The 22,291-nt window shown below is 33.8% G+C and overlaps 3 protein-coding genes across 3 annotated transcripts; 2 read left to right on the top strand and 1 right to left on the bottom strand.

Moving 5' to 3' along the window:
• Window positions 1–4,838: 4,838 nt before the first annotated feature.
• On the top strand, window positions 4,839–5,689 carry LOC149661509 (uncharacterized). Its single transcript, XM_089843028.1, has 3 exons — window positions 4,839–4,985; window positions 5,050–5,319; window positions 5,409–5,689. The coding sequence occupies exons 1-3, from the start codon at window positions 4,884–4,886 to the stop codon at window positions 5,592–5,594; spliced, it is 558 nt and encodes a 185-aa protein (XP_089699154.1). The 5' UTR covers window positions 4,839–4,883; the 3' UTR covers window positions 5,595–5,689.
• A 14-nt stretch (window positions 5,690–5,703) lies between these two features.
• On the bottom strand, window positions 5,704–17,348 carry PIP4K (phosphatidylinositol 5-phosphate 4-kinase). Its single transcript, XM_089843007.1, has 9 exons — window positions 17,214–17,348; window positions 10,175–10,272; window positions 9,965–10,061; window positions 9,722–9,874; window positions 9,497–9,643; window positions 9,375–9,413; window positions 9,187–9,300; window positions 8,797–9,109; window positions 5,704–8,715 (listed from the first exon to the last, which is right to left on the bottom strand). The coding sequence occupies exons 1-9, from the start codon at window positions 17,343–17,345 to the stop codon at window positions 8,525–8,527; spliced, it is 1,284 nt and encodes a 427-aa protein (XP_089699133.1). The 5' UTR covers window positions 17,346–17,348; the 3' UTR covers window positions 5,704–8,524.
• Window positions 17,349–17,823: 475 nt separating this feature from the next.
• LOC149661507 (ribosome biogenesis protein WDR12 homolog) lies at window positions 17,824–20,317 on the top strand. Its single transcript, XM_089843006.1, has 10 exons — window positions 17,824–17,956; window positions 18,184–18,269; window positions 18,341–18,444; window positions 18,499–18,876; window positions 18,950–18,995; window positions 19,076–19,170; window positions 19,248–19,388; window positions 19,677–19,782; window positions 19,865–19,997; window positions 20,077–20,317. The coding sequence occupies exons 1-10, from the start codon at window positions 17,883–17,885 to the stop codon at window positions 20,231–20,233; spliced, it is 1,320 nt and encodes a 439-aa protein (XP_089699132.1). The 5' UTR covers window positions 17,824–17,882; the 3' UTR covers window positions 20,234–20,317.
• Window positions 20,318–22,291: the final 1,974 nt, after the last annotated feature.

Here is a 22,291-nt window from a genome sequence, read left to right as displayed (position 1 = left end):
CTTAACCTAGTTTTTCTTAGTTTCATCAGCGTGTTTATTGAAGAAACATGGTGGTTTTCTATGCCTTAGGTGGGGGGATAAGGTTCAATGGCTTTGCTATAGTTTCGCTCGCAGCTGGTTGAGAAATGGTTTGTTTTGATGGGGAGATATGTCGCGCACGTGTTTTTGATTAAGCGGTGATATACCGACTACCTTACCTTTCCTTTTCACTGTAAAATCGAAAAAAAAAATTAAATTAGTTTTATTAGTTCACTGAATTCAAGATATCGACTTAAGAGGGTTTTTTTAAAAAAACGTAACCCCTCTCTAAACAGTGACAGTGTTGTTACTTGTTAGACATTTAAAAATTTAGAACGGTTTTTGTTTATTTTATATATTTGTTTATTATAGTTTAAGCAAACAACAATATAATAAACAAAAATCAGATAATTTATGGCTAGAATTTTAACTACCAGTTCAACTCGCTCATATCAATTATATTTTCGTTTATTATTCAACATGTAGAGAAGAACAGAGAATAATGAATAAATCATTATATTATTTAAAAAAACAACAATACATTGTTAGTTTTGAAATAACAGCGCTGATGATATAACAATGACAAAGCAAATACAATTTAAGTTGAACTTTCAATAGAAAACTTTTCAGGTTAGGGGGAATGTTTGTTTACTTCAAAACAACAGGACAAAGCGAAACTTCCAAAAATAAATTCAAAAATTTAAAAGGGAATTTCGGGAAACACAAAACCGATGCATAATAAATAATTTATTCCAAATATCGAGGGGATTTTTGGAACTTCTCTAAATATTTAACAACCTTATTAACGGGCGAGCAACTGTGTAAGGTCGCCTCTTAAACATGAATAAATTCAATGTCAAAAATAATATTAATATTGAAAGTCTGATTTCAGGGTCAGGTCTTCTTTCACATCGTTCTTACAATAAAAGCTAGGCCTAGATATTCTTAATAAAAATTTAATAAATTCAGGTCTGATACTCTAATCAACTATACCTTTTTATGGGAGTATTTCGAGTTCAACTGAGAGGAAATTAAAAGAGGGGGGACAGGATGGGGTGCTTTGTCAGTGACGCAAATATCCGCTGATGATTTACAATATTTAATAAAAACGATTTCTAGTATAGTTTTTATCCGCCCAGCATCTCAAAAAGTTGAACTATACGTCGACACTGAATGATTTAAAAATGGCAACGAGGTTTTTATTTAAAATATGATGAGCCATTTCACACCCGTACACCATTTAACAAGAACAAAAGACAAATTTAGAATGATGTTTTGATGGCCCGCGAAAATTGGCTTTCATCCCGATTTCTCGCAATTATCTCGAGATCATCTGACACTATTAAGGCTTATATTTGTATTTAAAGTTTTGAAACAAAATAAAGTTAATGGCGTTTCTCGTCTCGTGTGTGTCGTGTTTAAGCGTGACGTTTAATGAGCACATTAAAAATGTTAAGTATATATTCATTGCAATTCGTGTTTCAAATTTAAATAAATAAATATATTCAAATTAGGTTCAAATGACATTTTTTTGTACTAATTATACTTTTCTAATACCAGGGATAGATAGACTTTTTTAAGTCTTAAAAAAGTCTATCTATCCCTGCTAATACCCATATATAGGCAGGGTTGAAATTATTTCGAAAAAAAATATGCTTTGATTTTCGAAATTTGCATAATTTCTAGTTTTGAATTTTTATAGAGATTAAGTATTTCGGTATGCAAATTATTTGGAATATTTGAAAAGTCATTATCAATTTACTCTTTAAGTTTTTGTCAAAGAGATGAAAGACTTTTCTAATTCTAATTTCTTATTATTTTTTTTATTCAATTCTCGAACTACGAGGACAGAATAATAACGATATTTTTTCATTTTTAATTTTTAAAATGCGTGGGATAAAAAAATGGAATAAAATATTTGAAAACGATTTTCTTGTTAGTTTAACGATCCATATTCATAATCATTATATTTTGATGTCTTTCGAGCATATTAATGTCTCTCTCTAGTTGATTAATTTGCGATTCCAAATACATTTTTCTGTTACGTTTCGAAGGCGTATCGATTATCACCGATAAGTTGAGATATTGGCATTGAAGGTTTCCCAAATTGTGTTTCAAACCCTTTTTTTTCAATTTGAAACGATAGAAATCAATTAGTATTAGTCCTGGATTGACTGACTAATTGATTATAATCAAGACCCAGCCCAAACCGCTTTAAAGGATGATGAAATTTCTTTGCGAAGTTACTCATAAACAAGAAACTTTTTTCTCACTTACATTTTGCGGTCATTTAAAAAACCTTTCTTACAAAAAGCGTTTGTACTTTTCATTAGCATCAAAGAGGATATAACGGGGAGGAGTGGAAGTGTTTTCGCTTTGAAAGTTTTCCAGTAAGCTTCTGTTGTGCGCGCGCATCTTTCTCCGCCCTCTTATTGGTTTATAGGATATTAGGAGAATAATATAACAAATAAATAAAAACTAAAATAAAAGGGAAAACTCCCAAACTGCCTTGCCAAAGATGCTAGCTTCAACTCCTCTTCTTTATACCCTCTTTGTTAGCATTTAGACTTCTGATAGACGACATTTATGGCTTTTGGGTTCATGTATACAGGGTGTTTCTAATAAATCAGCCTTAAATTAGAGGATGCGCTCTTACGGTCAAACTGCGTATAATATGCGTCAAAGAACATGGGGGTCTGCAACATTTATAGTTAGGAAGGGCTCCCTAACATTGATTGACCCCTAAAAGCAGTCATTTAATTTAAACACCCTGTATTTTAAAGCGAGGCTAGAAAAGTAACCTTAAAAATCGGACCTCTTTGCTACCATTTGCTACTAATAGAATAGAATCGCCTATAAATCTACGATATAATATAATTTGAAATTTTACCACTAAAGTAAATATAGCGGCCTAGGGGCGACGTGCGAACAAACTAAACTCGACGGGGGATCGATAAGCAAGCTAAATCTTTCGCAAGTTAAGGCCTTTTCAAAGGGATAGTCTCCAGGGACTGAGAAAATATAAATACCTCTACTTAGGTCGAAATGTTAAAAGTTACTTGACGTCACTATCTTATCCGCTAAAACGATAAAAAATGTGTCGAGAATATGGAACTAATCCTTTAAAATGATTTCAACCAGGAAATGTGACTCGGTGACGAACAAATATTTGACTTGTCAATAATTTATAAAATTTACACAGGAATATTGCAGCGAAATTGCCTAGCTGCAGCTTTTCCCAAAACCCTCTATCTCATACCTTAGTGATATTCCGCCTTCCGAAAGCGAATAGTATTCTCTCTTACAACGTTGGGGATACACAGTTCACTCCCCCTCTCTACCGAAATTACTCTATAGGGAGCTAACAGCTGGCTATGGGGAAGAGATAGTCTGACGTCACGCAGCCCCCCTCTGGTTGGCATTTTTGAGCGTAGAATACTGTTTCGAACCGTTGGGGGGGATGAAACTCCAGTAAGAGATAGAAGGGTGTGACGTTTGTCACGTTTCAGGGTCAGAACTGTTAGCTCCCTATAGGGACTTGGAAGTACTACATCTGCATGCAACGCCAGACTACCTTTCACTAGTGCTAAAAATATACCAGGAGGAGGAGCTTATATAGCTTTCATTCTGTTAAAAAAAACATACCATAATGGCTCTAGGGGCGGAGTTAAGCCCGAATTGCCAAGTCCCTATTCTTATCCCTAGCCCTGGATTACAATATTCTTGAGTGAATTGAAAATAAATTCAAATTCATCATAATTCCCGCTGCCACCCCTGGTTTAAAAAATGAAGTAAACCATATTGAAATTTATTCACTTACTTGAAGTAAATTATTTCTTTCCTCTTCCGTCAGTTTTCTCAACGATAATTTGTCCAAATTTTCTTTGTTTTCTTCCTCCTCTCTCTTCTTTTTCATCTCTTCCACGAACTGGTAAATGTATTTGGGTACAGTACCATAGTCCTACACCGTAATAAAATACTCTCTCGTTTTGGTACTTGCGAATAAAATTCCTCATTTTAAAATCTAAATATATACGCCTACCTTTTTGTTTTTGTATTTTGGGATGTTTCCCAAATATTCCCGTGAAGATGGAGAATGGTTAAAATTATTTACACTATTACTTTTAGAGGAATTTGAAATTGTTTTGTGAGCATTTTCGTAGACAAAATTCCTCTGGGCGCCACAAGTCCCCGGTCGTTGTTTATTGGGTGGTAATGATGGTCTACGTGTTTCCAAATGACAAAATCGGCGCGATTTTGTTGCTTAAAATTTAATTTTTATTTTAAATAAATCGCCATTTAAGCCACGATTAATTTTGAGATTATCTTTAAGGTTACCTGAGCTTGGTAATGAATATCTTAAAGAATTTTTCTTCAAAAATTCATTAGGTGGACTAAGAGGGGTTTTAGAAAAACCGAAAGTCCTATGAGCTGATTTACATCTTTTAACCTCGTCCCTAACTTTTTCGCTATAAACCGAGGAATATCTGAAGGCAAAAAGGCCTTTATTAGACCTAATTGCTAAGCTTTCGTTTAAATATATGCCTATTTTACCTTTTAGGTTTAATTAATACCTCTGGAGCCTTTGGAACCAAGTTGTAAATACTTTCAATTTCTCCGCTTTCATCACGGTGATTTTGATAAATAGAAAACTTTGAACGAAACATAAGATTTAAACTGCGTTTTATAATAGCCACTCGATATAAGTGGTGGAATCAAGGCGATTTCGCAATCTGTTAAAAGACCGTATAAACAAACAAGCACGTGGTTACCTTGGTTACGGCCCTAAATGTCAAACATTTGAATTTTCGCACGAGGTTTTAGCGCCATCTGCCGTTGAAAATTTGCAACTTTCGTAATCCATCATGGCGTCTGTCTACTGCACGAGTGGAGCAAAACTTAACCGAAATATACTTGGTTTGGGCTCAAAAATTTGCACTTTTCAACAACTTTCTCTTCAAAATAACGTAAAATATTATAATTTCAATTCAATTACTGTTCCATCACCTTAAAATTCATTATTTCCATTAGTTGTTGTTAAGCCTTGGCAATGCCGGTATAAGATTTTCTTCAAGTTCATCATCAGTTTCTTCTTCATCACCATCCTCATCCGATTCCCAAAGTTTAAATAATGAATCCCCGGTAGAATATCCTGAAATGAAACCTCCTAAAGAAAGGGAGATATATTCCATCTATCATACTACAAAAAAAGGAATGGCTTATAGCAAAAAACCTTTCAAATATGACTGCAAAAAAGGCAAAAGATATTACTGGTGTTCGTGTGGTCATAGTAAATCTCAAGTAGGTTCAAACTTCTATTTGTTTTGCAATTATTAGTAGGGAAAGATCAATTATTAGACCTAAAAATTGGTCTAATTTTATCGTTACAGCCTTTTTGCGATAACACACACAAAAAACAAGAACTAAGGATTAGTTTAAGACCCATGCCATTTGTTGCTGAAGAAACAAGACCATACTGGTTTTGCAATTGCAAGCAAACGAAAAATCCACCATTTTGCGATGGAACTCACAAAACTCCTGATGTTCAAGACGGCTACTCTTTCATAAAATATTAATTAATTAATTAATTTATATACTTTTTTGTAATGTAACTTTTAGAAGTTGATGTATGTATAGAAAAAAATAAAAGTTCGTTAACGTAAAAACATTACCGAGTAGACTGTGTTTTTTTTCTAGGCGAGCCAATTTAATTTTTATATATATAGTTATACAATTTTTCTTTCTTTCTTTAAAACTTGGCTAACGTATAACAACATCATTTTCAAAGAGGAACGAAACATGATATATACAAAAGCTAAACACAATAATATTATGAATGAGAAAATCGGTGAGAAATAATTACATGACAATATGCTTCGCTATCTCTTTTTTTGTTTGTTTGTTTGTTTCTTCGTTAATTTTTATTATACAATCACAAAATACTGCTGGCACATCACCCCACCAAATGAAATTAGAAATACTGAGGGCAAATTGAGAAACAAGTACAAATCTCGCGAAAACACAAAAATAACGTAACGTGAAAATTAGGATAAAAGTGTACGAAGGGTGTAACAATTAAAATAATTTTGTTGATCTTAATTTAGTTTTTGATTTTACACCCTCTTGTGATGACAATTTAATTAAAATTTATTCCTACTCACTGTCTCTTTAAAAAAAATTAAGCTCTGAAGGTAAATTACATTTTCACGAGGATTTGACGAAAAAAAAAATGAAAATTTAATCTTTGGCTGCAAATATAAGAAGTTATGGATTGTTTTATGTTATCTTAGGGTGAATATAACAGCGAAATATTACGATATTTCTCTCCCCTTTAATCTACGTTTTATTTCTGAAGATGCATGCTAAACACGATCGAGTAAATATTAATTAACTATACTGGTTTGAGGTTTCACGCTTAATTATTATTATTATTATTATTATTATTATACTAAAAAGGGTTTGGTAGAAATATTAATTTTTAAGTTCTTGATCGTTTCCTTCCATAAAAGGTACAAAGATTAGATACCATCTATGATTACACACGCGACAAACGTTATATATATTTTAATTTGTTTATTTACCTTTCCTATATTATTCTTGCATATCCTAGATATATAATTTTTTTGCACCCTTCACTTTTGGTGTTTGTTAAGACTAAATTCTTTAAAGGAAAAATTGAGATAACATAACAATATATACCTTAAAAGAACGGCCTTTTTCTAAATATAAAAGGAAAAATATTAAAATTATAATAAATTATCTCTTTTTACAAAATAATTAGCATTTAATTAGTCCAAAAACGAGGACTACTGCGCCGCCATTGCTTTAATCGCGTCTACCACGTACCTCTAAAGGGATTGGTTGAATTCTCACAGCCCACTCGATCACGCACGTGTCTTGATTTAGCAGACGACACTAAACAAATGGCGGATGGCGCAGTAGTCCTCGTTTTTAAGACTAACTCAATGCCTATTATTTTGTAATAAGATTGTTGTTTATTCTTTTTTTAATATTTTTCCTTTTATATTTAGAAAAAGGCCGTTCTCTCAAGGCATAATGTTATGTAACCTGAATAGTTATTTTTTCAAAATTAATGGGGGCCTATGGAATGTGTTTAAGAAATTTTAATTAAATTATAATTAAATTATAATTAAATTATAATTAAAACGTTTTCGAATCCAGCGCGTGTATTAATTCAAATCTTCATAATTTTATCACTGGGTTGTTTCAACTTGTTTGTTTTGACATTTAGGCTTATATTATAAAATGGCAAATTTGTTTTTGAAATCTTATTGTTGTTGTTGAAAATAAATGATTATTTACACTGAAATATTTCGAAGAAATGAACTAAGTATTAATTATTATAATAATTAACTCTCTAAGACCAGAGTTGATTGAATAATGATGGGTATATATAAATATATACCCATACCAGATTTGGTTGGTTGTTTGGTTGTTGGAAGATAGTTATTACATACGGCTTGTATCGGAATTGACTTAAAAACTTCAAATAATGTTGAAAGCAAACTAAGGCTAAATTATTAACACTCCCTTATCGTTCCCCCATATCTAATTAACTCCATGAATTTCCTAATTGGTTACTAATTAATTAACACACTAGAAAATAAAATAAAAAGGCCCAAGTCAAAAAAGAAAAAATAAAAACTGAGCTTGATACAAAAACACCCCATATATATATTTATTTTTATTATTCACTAAGTCTAGCGCATAAGACGTACGGCGCGAATAAATAGATAACTAATTATCCAAATACTTAATAGAGAAATATATGATATATAATATATACCAAAACATCTAGAATTAAAATTTTTTTACTTTCATTAACTAAAAACGTATAGAAATCAATTTTCATTTTTCTTCTTCTTTCTTTTCCAAAATACAACATCTATCATACGAAGTTTCGCCCACTTATTAACATTTAAAAAATAAGAAAAAATTAAACTACTTATAAAATCTGAGATAATTATTCTTTTTTTTTCCCCAAAGACAATTAACTGTCGCTATATATATTTAATCTATAATTTTCTTAAGGTATATATCATCTCAACAATGTGCCGTATTTTAATATATATTTTTTGTAAGGAAGATACAAGGGGAATAAAGAACGATGACCAATGAGAAATACTTACTTTCTTGGATAGCGAGAAAAAGGTGATTGTAAATATTACGGTAAATTTTTTTTCTTTCCTCCATCAATATTTGATTCTTTTTATGTTGGTATTATATATATAATTTTCTTTTTTTTTTAAATAGAAGATAAAGAAGAATATATAATGTGTGTTGTTCTTTTACGCTTTTTTGTTGTTAATTGTTATTATCATAATTTTGTTTTCAATTTGGTAGGTGTTGTGCATTTTGTATTTTTTTTTGTTGTTTTTAGGTTTTAAACGCTTCCAATTTTTGTATGTTTGTTTGTTTGTTTACCTTTTATCAAGTCTTTATCCTTTCTTTAGCCCCCCCCCCCCTCGAGAGAAACGTGATATATTTATTGAATTTCAAAAGCTTTAGTGATGAAATCTATCAGACGTTTAGCGTACTGCTCTGGATGAACTGTAGATATATCAGCCGCTGCTCCGTGTTTGACTGTTTTGGCAGCTTGAGCCGTTCGTTTTTTGACTCCATAATGGGTGAGTACATCCACCAAAGCGATAAAGTACACCTCTTTATTGGGCGCGTCTAATAGATGGGGAATAGAATCGCCATCGAAGATTAAGTTCAATTAAGTATGTAATAGATTAATTAACTTCATGCACTTACCTGGCCTACTATGGATAGTGTAAATATCCCTAGATGTGGTTATAATTCCATTCGTAAGGCTATCCCTTGTTCCACCGGCACCCAAGGCAGCTGGAGAATCAGGAGGAGTCGGTCCAGCTCCAATGCCTCCACTTCCAGCAGAGTCTTCGTCTTCATCGGTGGGACCACCTAAACCAGGACCCCCTTCACCGCCACTACCTTCCATGGCTTCCATCGCCTCTCTCTCTTGTTCTATGGCCTCTTGTTCAGCTCGAGCGCAATCATGGACACCCATACACAACGAGTAATCCATCAGGTTCATTTTTGTAAGGAACTGTGTCAAAACAAATACAATCAGGGATGAACGAACGAACGAACGACGGATTTCATTGCCTTTGAAGATTAACTCACAGCGACATCGGCGTTTAACATTTCCATCAGCTTATCTTTGTCATCGGCACCTATATAAACTTTATAACCATCCCTAACAAAATCGTTGTCTTTCAAAGTAGGCAGATCTTTCTCCTAAAAATTATACACACGTTTAAATAAAGCCCTTTCTAGAATGTTCGAAAAATTAAATCAAATCAATTAATTACTCTTTCTTTTTCACTAGCTTCCCTATCAACTGTCGAGCCCTACAAAATCCATACACGATTTTTATTAAAATAATTCCCTATATAAAAATATATGAACGAAATAGGTATGAAACGGTACACACTTTCAGATCGTATTTCTTGTGAACCGTTAAATGACTGCTGAAAATATTTCTCATGACTACTATATATGTTTCAGCTCCTTCTACAGTTAGCCTATACATTCCCAAATATTGAGGCAAAAGAGTTTTACCGTGTCGCTCCACAACATACTTGAATAAAATAATGTATCGTTACTAAAGGGAATATACTGCTATATAAAAGATTGAGAAGAAAAGAATTGGTTTTACAGGATGATATTGTTTCATGAGAATGTGTAGTTGTTCAACTTCTTCACTGAGCAAAGTTTTCATGATGAAAAGTTTGTCATAAGACAGAAAGAACCTAGCACCGCTACGGCCGGAAGAATGAAAAGACACAGGCTGTGATTTCGTTAGAGAGTTCTATACAGAGATATTGAAAGAAATGCGTGTTTTTTAAAGTTTTTAGGTGAATTGTCGCGTTTTGCTTTCAAAGTTAACAAATTTACGTACAACGTAATCATTATCATCGACTCCAAACCTCTCCCTTAAATTCTTAAAGACCAATGGGCAATATTCTTTCACTTTAAAATGACTCGGCAGATTTTCTCTTTTAATAAAAACCAACAAGAAGTAAAATTAATTTTAATTTAAAATTACTACTATACTCTTTGAGCTGCTAAAGAAATTTTGAGTGCAAAACTGATTAAAAATTTTGCGTACTTATTGAAATGATGGTTATCTATTTTAATCTTTCGAAAAGACTTGAAATCATCAGGCATAAGCATCACAGGTATATTGACATGAGACAGTTCGTTTATCTGAAAGGGTTGAGAATTGATTAATAAATAAAACGATCTTTTATTGATTGACAAGTAATGATAAGCTTATATTCATAAAGAAGACCCACCCCTTACAAGTACTCAATTTAATTAACACCATGTCGGTGGGTCGTAGTAACAGAAAAACAAGTTTATTACAGCGCTTATTTCTTTTGCAGTGTAGCTTTTATGGCTCTAATAATCTTTCATAATATTTACACATAGTCAGAGAATTCGGTACGTCGGTTACTTGCCCTTCATATAATTTTGTGGAATTCCCTCAGAACTCAGAATAGAGAGCTTTCAGATGGGTTAGTAGTACGTCACACCCTCCCAAGTCTTACTCCTGTTCTGGTAGCCATATTGGGTGGTCTCAGCTTCATTCCTGCTTTAAACCCACCAATATGGCAGCGAAAATTATGTCACAAGACTCAACTCCTCCTCCAACTGAAAGCTCTCTATATTCCGAAAAACTTCACCATTATTTCATTCACCATAATGGGACGCACTTATTTCGGTTTAATATACTTTGAAAATATTTAATATTACTTTTATGGGGCAAATAATAAACTGTTATATTAGTGTTCGATCTCTCGAGAATGAATAACATCGTTATAAATAACCAATACGTCATCAACCCGACTCGATAACGGACAAAGAATACATACATACATACGCCAGAATTTAATTATGTAAACTCGTTTTGAACCAGAAAAAAAAGAGGAATTCATTCTAATGTTTAGAGTTAATTAACAAAAGTCGCAACGTATTCGGAGTTCGCAATATTGTCATCATCAATGGGGTGGAAATTACTGTATCCACGCGACAATTATACCGTATGGCTTTTGACTCGGGACGATGAGGTCGCACTCCTACGCCAACCAAAAGCCATTAACCAAATAATTACCTAAGGGGGTTGGATATTGACAAAATTTGGGTACCCTACGTAAATTTTCCCTGGGGAATTTAAGAGATTTACAGACGAGTGTTCAACTCCTCGGTAGTAAAGACCATCGTGTGGGAAGGGACAAAGACCTTGGGTGGACATTAAGAATTTGACTAATACGAAAAGCGATTAGACCAAGGACAAAATTACCTAGCTGGCCTAAATCGACCAAATTTTCGTTTCTTATCTCTTTTAAGTGCGCGAAAGATCTTGCGTGCGTTACTGCATTTCCAGGCACAACGTTTCAAATATTAATTATGAAGAAGCTTTCAAAATTGGTACAATACGAAAACAACATTAAATTTGCATAGAATAAAGTTTTTTAGGGAGATGTATTGGTGTGCAACTTTCCTCAAATATATTTAAAGCTTTTATATTCAAACTTAAAAGTGTTTTTCTACAAAAAAAGTCTAGGTAGGTTTTCTTGGAAAAATCAAGATAGTTATAACTAAAGGAGCTAGAGAAAATTTCTCTCCTGTGTTGTCAGACTTTTGGTGGGGCAAGTTAGTGAAGTACTGATTCAAACTGAACTACTTTACATCTACTTTAGTCGGTGCGACGAACGACGACAAAAAAACCAGGTAAATTAATATTAAAGACCAAGCCAAAAAAAAAGTTAATTAGATTTAGACCCAGTCATAAAAGATGAAACTTAATCGGCCTATTAAAAAAACGGGTTAGTATAAAGAAGAAAAAACTCCGACCAAAAGCGAGAGAGAGGGAGAAGTTTAGAGCATATTTTCATCCTTCAGCCTCTAAGGATCCCTAGACTCATAAGAGCGTGCGAGGATGAATCTCTGGAAAATGCTTATGGTCGGTTGCTCCCGTTTCGAGCTAGTTTCGGGTATCCACGCGTCCGGAACCAAGAGGAAAGCGTTGGTTTGGAGGACACCGTCGTCCGTAATGTAACCCTCTCTCTCTCCCTATCCCTCCGTCCCCCATCTCGCGTTTATCGAGAAATAATACATCTGAGCGGAGAAACACTAAACAGCGGGGAGAAAGTTTGAGCTGGAAAATCGCTGAAGCGACAATTGGCCTTTCCCGCGTGACAGTTTGCAATTACTACTTTCACCTCTATGAGGTTTATCATTATTTATTCATCCGCCTCATCTTTTCCACGCTGTGCAAAAAGAACTGCGGTCACGAAGGAAATTATAGCGATGGACCCAGAACAAGATGACGTTCTCTTCTATCTATATCGCTAACAGTTGGCCTCCGCCTCTAATTACGCCGTGGGGCATCCCATTTGTCATTATATGTTGGTTTATATAACCAAAAGTTGATCAAGTGTAAAATCACCTCCATTACCCTAGTATCATTCGACAGAAGAAAAGCTGTACTATAACACTAGAAAGTTTATTTCTAGTTAATACCAGGGATAGCTTTAATTTTAGAAGTAGGAATGGAGAACAGAGTAGTCAGGGCGCGCGTCAAAGTCCTGCTGGACCCCTTCCAAGGGACGTATGGGTATGAAAGAAGAGGCGGGTCATAGCGACAGAGGTAAAAAGGAATAACGTATTTTGCGCCGTCCCCGTCAGCAACGTCATCAAAACATAGTTTAAGTGAGCAGCCAATAAGATAATTTAAACTTATCGTTACGTGTTGGAGGGAGGGGCTCTATACTGGGCTATGAGTAGGACTGAAGTTAATACTAACCGTTCTCCATTCCTACTTCTAAAACTATATCTATCCCTGTTAATACTATGCACTCAAAAGTAGGGTCAGTCTATGTAATACTGTCGAATGGTGTACCTGTCTTCGATGGTACTAACTAACCAACCCCTTTAATTATGCAATTCTAGAAAGGTATAGAGACGCACGCAAAAAGTAAAAAAATTTAAAAATAAAAACCAAGGTGATGGCGAGCGTCGAAAGTATTTTGAAACCCGTTTTGAGGACAGTCAAAACGATCTAATTGCTTGCGTAATGAATGGACAGTAACCATGGATGCGCTGTGGCATGTGGTAATACAAGCTGAAGAAGGGAAGGTGGGATTTAAATGGCTCTTTGACAAAATTACTGTGGAGGATTTTGGGCGTTTTAAATAGCTATAAATCTATAATATCACGAATTAAACTGATACCAGTTTTGAGGAATTAGAAGTACATACCATAGACCATCAATTTTAGACTAATTTTTAATATTCCCAAACTTTTCTCGGACCATTTTTATTCTACTGAACATTTCCAGTCTTTTCTGTGAATAATTAATTTTGGTCCCAGTTTAACGTGTCAAGTATTTTTCCGAGGGGCTAATCACTGTCAAAGACCCTGTACCCCGATTATGTGTAATCATTTTAGCACTGTTTCAAGGGCAGGGCTTTTAAAGATTACCGGAAATCAATTTAGTACAGTTAAAGGTACAGCCGTGTACAACGATTAAACTAAGTGACCGGCCCCTCATATTTTTCCTGATCGTATCGAATACATTTTTGATATTCAAAGTTTTTCCTTGACCATTCTACATAAATTTTAACATTTCTAGTATTTTCCTTGATCATTCTACACAAATTTTAACGTTTCCAGTATTTTCCTTGACCATTCTACATAAATTTTAACGCTTCCAGTATTTTCCTTGTCCATTCTACATAATCTTTAATATTTCCAGTATGTTCCTTGACCATTCTACATAAAATTTAACGTTTCCAGTATTTTCCTTGACCATTCTACATAATTTTTAACGTTTCCAGTATTTTCCTTGACCATTCTACATAATTTTTAATGTTTCCAGTATTTTCCTTGACCATTCTACATAATTTTTAATGTTTCCAGAATTTTCCTTGACCATTCTACATAATTTTTAAAACTTCCAGTCCAGTATTTTAGTTGAACTTCTTAACAATCTAACCTTTTAAGCTATAGTTTAGCAACCCAGACAACAAACTGGGTTCACTGGAAGGTAGGCCTCTAAAATTGGACTGGAAAAATGTGTAAAAATTCGGGCAGTTTGTCACGTAACTTTGAAACAGGAAGCCACCAGCGTAGACGGGGGCCAAAGCGGCGGCGAGGACAGAATCCCCGGTGTTTGAGCTACCATTGTGTTATCGCGGCTATTTTGGACAGGGGAGGTTTATAAATCAAAGCGGTTCCTATACATGCATTTTTTTCTTTCTTTCTTTCTTCTTTTACCATCATAAATAACTACCACCCTAAATTGACTTAAATGCCGTTAAAAACAATAATCCCTAACAAAAGCTACAGAGAGAAAGCACATTTTTTTTATGACACACAGACTGAAAAATAACTTTTAAATTTCCGTTTATGTTTTTATAAACTCTGTTTTCTGTTTCTAGCAACCCATCAATCGATGTGCCCTAATTTCCGGGGACTAAAATGATCTCTCAACAGTAAAAACTTCATTCAGGGTTGCCACAGATTTTTCATTTCAAAATTCCCTGACTTCTCCTGTTTCCAGGTTTTCCCTGACCATTTGAAGCCAATTTCCCTGACCAATTTTCAAACTTACACTAACAGAAAAGTAAGAATGCAGCCTTTTAAAATGCCTTATTTATAATTTATCATCAGCTTTGTACTTACAATTGTGCTAATTTTATTAAGTTTTTAATTGAAACTACTATTTAGTAGTTAAAAAACTTTATTAGGAACTATCAGGAAAAAGTTAATGTAGGCCTATAGAACATTAAAATTGTCCCGTATTTGAGCTGGTGTGCCTAGTTGGCCGTGACTATACATTTTCAAGTCAGTATGCAACGGAAATTCCCTGACTTTCTACACCTTTTTCCAAATTCCCTGACTTTCTACACCTTTTTCCAAATTCCCTGACTTTCTACACCTTTTTCCAAATTCCCTGACTTTCTACACCTTTTTCCAAATTCCCTGACTTTCTACACCTTTTTCCAAATTCCCTGACTTTCTACACCTTTTTCCAAATTCCCTGACTTTCTACACCTTTTTCCAAATTCTCTGACTTTCTACACCTTTTTCCAAATTCCCTGACTTTCTACACCTTTTTCCAAATTCCCTGACTTTCTACACCTGTTTCCAAGCTCCCTGACTTTCTACACCTTTTTCCAAGCTCCCTGACTTTCTATACCTTTTTCCAAATTCCCTGACTTTCTACACCTTTTTCCAAATTCCCTGACTTTCTACACCTTTTTACAAATTCCCCGACTTTCTACACCTTTTTCAAATTCCCTGACTTTCTACACCTTTTTACAAATTCCCTGACTTTCTACACCTTTTTCAAATTCCCTGACTTTCTACACCTTTTTCCAAATTCTCTGACTTTCTACACCTTTTTCCAAATTCCCTGACTTTCTACACCTTTTTCCAAATTCCCTGACTTTCTACACCTGTTTCCAAGCTCCCTGACTTTCTACACCTTTTTCCAAGCTCCCTGACTTTCTATACCTTTTTCCAAATTCCCTGACTTTCTACACCTTTTTCCAAATTCCCTGACTTTCTACACCTTTTTACAAATTCCCCGACTTTCTACACCTTTTTCAAATTCCCTGACTTTCTACACCTTTTTACAAATTCCCTGACTTTCTACACCTTTTTCAAATTCCCTGACTTTCTACACCTTTTTTCAAATTCCCTGACTTCTTACACCTTTTACCAAATTCCCTGACTTTCTACACCTTTTACCAAATTCCCTGACTTTCTACACCTTTTACCAAATTCCCTGACTTTCTACACCTTTTACCAAATACCAAATTCCCTGACGTTTTACACCTTTTTTCAAATTCCCCGACTTTCTACACCGTTTTTTCAAATTCCCTGACTTTCTACACCTTTTTCCAAATTCCCTGACTTTTTACACCTTCTTTCAAATTCCCTGACTTTACCAGGTTTTCCAGGATTTCCAGGTACTCTGGGAACCCTGTCATCCATGAACCAATAATAATAGTAATAAGCTTGTTGTAAAGTAACTAAATGAAGTTTAAAATAAAGTTTGTTTGTTTTTCTCTATGAAAGTTGTTGACAGTTTGAAATAATTATAAACAATCATTGCTCTTTAAACTCATATCCACATAAATTACAAGGTTGAACAAGTAGGTGGCACATTTTTTTTTTTCATTTTTAAAAGAGTCTAAAATGTTTTTAGACTGTTTATGATTCAACTAATGAATGTCTGAATTAGTATATTTTTTTATATATAAACTTATGTAATAAGGCTACACTTTACAGGATCAGGATAAGTTCTGATTTTATTATACCAAACTAATTTAGATTATGACTTTCAACTACATCTAACTGTCGAAACATTAAATGATTAGATAGGGGGAATAGAATATAAGGAAATGATTTTATATAATTCGAATTTTCTATAGATAAAATAATGAAATTCTAAAAATATAGAATGACAATGCTGTGTTACTAACAACCCAAAAATGCATCAAACAACAATTCTATTGCACCCTAAACTTCTGGAAAAAAAATAAAATAAAATTGCGTAGTTGTACCCAACTAAGGAAGTTTCTAGCTAAAGGAAATGGTATTGTCACAAAAATGTAGTTGCTTAAAAATTACAGAGATAAGATACTACCCTACCTAAAATGTTTCTAATATACTACCCAAATATTTCAATAATAAAAAATGAAATTTTGTTTTCATTATCATTGAGCAAACATTTGACTGCTTTGTTAAATCTGGGATACAGATTAATAAAAAGACTAATTCCATCATCAAAAAGACCTATCATTTCTGACCTTTGACAAGATGTATGTTTTCCCACTATATATGTTTATCTGTTTCAAGTGCCATAATATCTGAGTTAACCCTTTTGACTTTACGCCGACAGAAGTGTATTCAGATTTTAAACAATCTAATCATTGTTTCTGACAAGATACTACAACTTAACACCCCTACAAACATTTGACCTTCATGGTGACTTAATCTTTGTAATAGCTAATGAATGACATGTATAAGCAACTTAAAAATTAGGTTTAAAATGTCATTCTAAGTTGTCAACCGAAATTTAATATTCAAAATATATTTTTACGACAGATATAATGAGAAAATTGTAAACTTACCGTGTGGTTGACACCCCACATGAAGACTGATAGCAAAGGCTCATTTGCTCGGAATACTTTGGCCTTTTGATGTTTTACACGAAGATGTTTCTTCTTTAGTTTGCTACTTCCTTTCAGAGAAAGAGAGGCCATGATTGACCCCTTGAACCGGGGTTAAAATTTCACTACAAATGTATATAGAAGACGATCACCAAAACCGACGGTTTTTTTTAGTATGACAAGTTCGAAATCGCCATTGTGAAATTTTGTTGGCGGACTTCGCACGTTCTTTCTTGGCTTTTCACAAGCACTCCCTCGGAGTCCCTCCTCAGAAAACGGTAAGCCTTGGCCTTTCGCGATTCCTCCTAGCTTCTCAGGGTTAAGTTTTTACCTATAAAGGCGTGATGCTCTACTTCGCGCGCGTTAATGCACACTGCCTAGGCTTAATGTCAATTTAACTAGATACGTTTTAACACGCAAAAATCATCTAAAGAGTTCGGAACGTTATTTACCAGGCTTACATCAAAAAGATGCAACTAATTCGGAACTCTCTCTCTTCGCCTTTGAGACTTTTTCCCGTACTTTCCATCCCATAAGTCAAAGCGGTGCATTGCGCCTTTGTAATTGGCCGAAAAATATCACGTGGGATGGTTGAACGTCGACTGCTTAAAGACGAATAAAGCATGCACGATGGCAGTCGCTAATACCACGCCAATCAGCATTTCACCGCAAATTCAAATTAGTTTATTCACTAAAAATGAAAAGTAAGTAAATTTTAGTTTTAAATCCAGTTATATTCGAAAATTATAAATTTTTTAGAAGAAATAAATAAAGCTATTACGGAAAGAAACCTAATTTTTGCTAAGCCTTGGTTGCTTTTAGCCTTGCCCTAAGCTAATGCTTTTGCTGTGCATAATAGCAATTAACGTTCTGTAAAATCTAATTAATTTACTGCCTTTTTCTAATTAATTTTTCCCATTTTCTTTTACAGATATTCAATTCCAGATAGTCCCTTCTCAATTCCTGGGACTTCTACTAAAAAAGAGTTAAATCTATTAGCTAATTCCATTTTAGAAAGTATGTTGTAATGTTTCTGGTCATGTTTAACTAATTTAATTAATATTTTTAATTATTGTACTAAACATTAGGCACTCACGAAGATTGGCAAGCTGTTGAATTTGATTTTATAGTTGCTACTGAATTGCTTTGTCTTTCATTGCAACAGCATTTAGAAGAAAAGGAAATAAACACTGTATGTTTAACCTTAAAAATGTTAATTAATTTAATTAAAATGATTAATTTTTAGGAAAATGTTATTGAAATTGAATTTCTGGAAAGATACCCAGCCCCAACACCGGAAGATAGTCTATTACACGATGATTGGGTTAGTGCTGTAAAATCATGTGATAAATGGATATTATCAGGATGTTACGATAACACACTCCATCTTTGGAGTAACAAAGGAGAACATAAAATGACCATCCCTAGCCATATTGCGCCAGTTAAATCAGTAACATGGGTGACAATTGGTGACCCATTATGCTCCTTTATAAGCACATCACATGATGAAACTGCTATGTTGTGGCAATGGAATCACGTTTCAAATGCTATTGAAGGGGTTTCTGTTTGTAAAGGACATACAAGAAGCGTTGATTGTGTTGATTGTGCACCTTACCAAGGAAAAGTAATTAAAAATTATTGGTTAAAGACTCATTAAATCAAGACATTCTAATTTTATTCATTTTAATCTTGTTTAGTTTGTAACTGGTTCTTATGATAGAACTATTAAACTTTGGTCTTCAAGTAATCCCATTTTAAATAAGCTAATTATTATTTTAATCAAGTTGTTAATCATTAATTAATTAATTATTTTGATCCTTTAGTTGTTGATGATGATAATGATACCTCTAGTGCAGATGAACCAGAACAAATGCAAAGAAAAAAATTTAAATCTGATAATGGCAAAACTAAATACAGGGTAAATTAAATTGAATTAATTATTGTTTTTATTTTAAATCCACTAATTGGTTTAATTAAATTTTTTTTTTTTTTTAGAATTGCATTGTTACTTTAACTGGACACACTGAAGCAGTTAGCGGTGTTCAATGGACAGATACAAATGAAATTTTATCTGTTTCCTTAGATCATACTGTCAGATTATGGGATCTTGAATTAGCTGGTCTTAAATCTCAACTGGTAATAAAATTTAATTAGCAATTAATAATTTATTCATATTTTTTAATAATTTATTCATATTTTTTAATAATTTATTCATATTTTTTAATAATTTATTCATATTTTTTAATAATATATTCATATATTTTAATAATTTATTCATATTTTTTAATAATTTATTCATATTTTTTAATAATTTATTCATATTTTTTAATAATTTATTCATATTTTTAATAATTTATTCATTTTTTTTAATAATTAATTCATTTTTTTTAATAATTTATTCATATTTTTAATTATTTTATTTAGAATGGATCCAAGTCTATCTTTGATGTTTCATATTCTGAACTCTCCAGGAATATTATTACAGCTTCAGCTGATAGACACGTTCGTTTATGGGACCCCAGAACAAAGGGTAATAAATTAATAAATCAGTTCTAAAACATACTTTATTTTAATTAAAAAGTTATTAATAATTTATGTAAATTTAATTTCAGAGGGAAATGTCGTCAAATCTTCATTTACCTCCCATAATGCTTGGGTTTCTTGCGTAAAATGGTCTCCTACACAAGAAAATCATTTTGTTTCTGGCTCTTACGATAAGGTTTTCAAATTATGGGACACCAGAAGGTATTTTTATTTTTTAATTAATTTTAAACTTAAATTATAATAATTTATTCATTTTTACAATTTTCTTTTTAATATTTAGCCCTAGAGCTCCGCTTTATGACATGTCAGGTCATGATGATAGAATTCTTTGTTGTGATTGGGGTGATTCTAATTACATTGTTAGTGGTGGCGCTGATAATCACATGAAATTGTATAAAACTAAGAATTTACAAAATAATGAAATGGATACCACGTAATTTAGCTTTGCTCTTTAAATTCCTCATCTCAAAAAAAAAAATGTATTTGAATTTAATGATAATAAAGAAAATTAAGCTAAGAAATGTTTGTTTATATTTCTGACTAGCAGGGCTCCCATCTGGTCTCTAAAATACCTAAAAGTCTCTACTTTTTGGGTAGGTCTCTAAACCACCCTAAAATCGCCATTTGGTCTCTAAACCACCCTATTTTCAAAAATTCCCGTTTTTAATATTCCGTCTAAAATTTTTTGCAACAGTAAAACTATTCTCACTCCGATCCACAGGGAATTATTAAACGCCATAACCTTTACAAATGACCTTGGCAATATCTCGCCAATTTGAACTATGTGTTTCCGGTTTTTCTCATTGTTTGGTGGAACTGTGTTTAGAAAGTAAATTCGTCTTGGCTCGGAGAGGTTTATTTTGGTTTCCCAACTTTTTTTGTGATACTTCCGTACAAATAAAGATCTAATTTTGATTTTGAATTGGTCTCTATTTGGTTCCTATTTCCAAGAATTTGGTCCTTATTTTACCCTATTTTTACCGTGAAAGGTCTCTTTTTTCACTATTATTTTAAGAAATTTCTGTGGGAGCCCTGGACTAGCTGTTACCCGCGGCGTCGCTCGCGTGTAATAAGAACTTCCATCAAAATGATACAAAGAATGGGTAGATTTTACTGATGACTAATATTTTTGTAGCACCCTAGGAGCGAAGGCACTCGGTTTTGCCCGTCAGCCCGTCGGGACATTTTTATTACTTTTCACGCGGACATTATTCCATAAAGAAGGGTTTTTTAGTTTTTGGCCGCCATTTAAAAAGATGGCAACAAATCGAACCCTAAAGACCATTAAGTCCGTCTATAGGTTAAAGGAAACCCGTGTACCAAATATCTGTGAAATTGGTTGAAACGCGCGGACTTTGTTGCATAGAGAAGAGTTTTTACATTTCTGGGCGCCATTTTTTAAGATGGCGGCGGATTGGAAAAATCTTTCTTAGTACGCGCCTACTACTTATGAGTAACGTTCCTGCAAATTTTCAGCCTTCTAGGGCAAGCGGTTTGGGCTGGGCGTTGATTATCAGTCAGTCAGTCAGTCAGGACTTTGATTTATATAGATATAGATTGTGAGTGAGACGTTAATATGGCTTTGACCATCTTGTTTCAAAGTTTTTAGGCACACTTCACAGGGGAAAGGTATCATAACTAATAAAATAGGGACAAAACTGAATTAAAAGTAACCAAAACTGACATCCCATGAAAAGTCTTTAGTAGTTAAAAATTTATTTATTTAGCCTGAATTTTGATGATAAACTCTAAAATAAAAAACAAAATGGGGTAAAATAAGTTGGGCTATTAAAAACCGCCATTAAAATGATCTTTCTTTGATGTTTGGCGCCTTGAAACCTCCCAGAATCATGCGATTTTTAGCACCAGGACACTGTCAGGGTTCATACAAACCTGAAAAACTCAAGAAAATAAATAGTTGCCAAAAAACTAAGGGAAATTTAGAAATTTTTAGAAAAATTCAGGGTAATTTCTGAAGTATGAGTAAGTTTGCTCTGAAGGGGTTGTTTCAACTATTAAAAAAACCACTCCCGTTGTTATTACTCCATGGGGAAAAATTCGAAGCTGTGTTATGGTTATCTCTTCCGCTTACCACCCCGAAGGTCCCGGGTTCGAGACCGGGTGGGTGCGGAGATATTCTTTTATGCTCGTTAGTTCAAATTCACAACTATATTAGCTCAAAGAGGGTTCAATATCGTGTATCGTGGCGCAGTTGGTAGCGCCGTTGAATGCCAGTACCTAAAAGATCAATCTTCGAAGTTGGTCAGTGTCGTAGAGGTCAGTATCCCATATGGGGTCAGTACCTGAAAAGGTCGGTATCCCGTATGGGGTCAGTACCTGATGAGGTCGGTATCCCGTTTGGGGTCGGTACCTCAAGAGGTCGGTATCCCGTTTAGGGTCGGTATCTCAAGAGGTCGGTATCCCGTTTGGGGTCGGTACCTCATGAGGTCGGTATCCCAATTGGGGTCGGTACCTCAAGAGGTCGGTATCCCATA

The sequence above is a fragment of the Phalangium opilio genome, unplaced genomic scaffold (genome assembly GCF_054372755.1).
Source record: "Phalangium opilio isolate 3A_F unplaced genomic scaffold, DU_Popi_V2 ptg000070l_1, whole genome shotgun sequence".
Classification (NCBI taxonomy): domain Eukaryota; kingdom Metazoa; phylum Arthropoda; class Arachnida; order Opiliones; family Phalangiidae; genus Phalangium; species Phalangium opilio.
The sequence above is the reverse complement of the archived record's forward strand: the minus strand, read 5'-3'. Positions and strand labels throughout refer to the sequence as shown.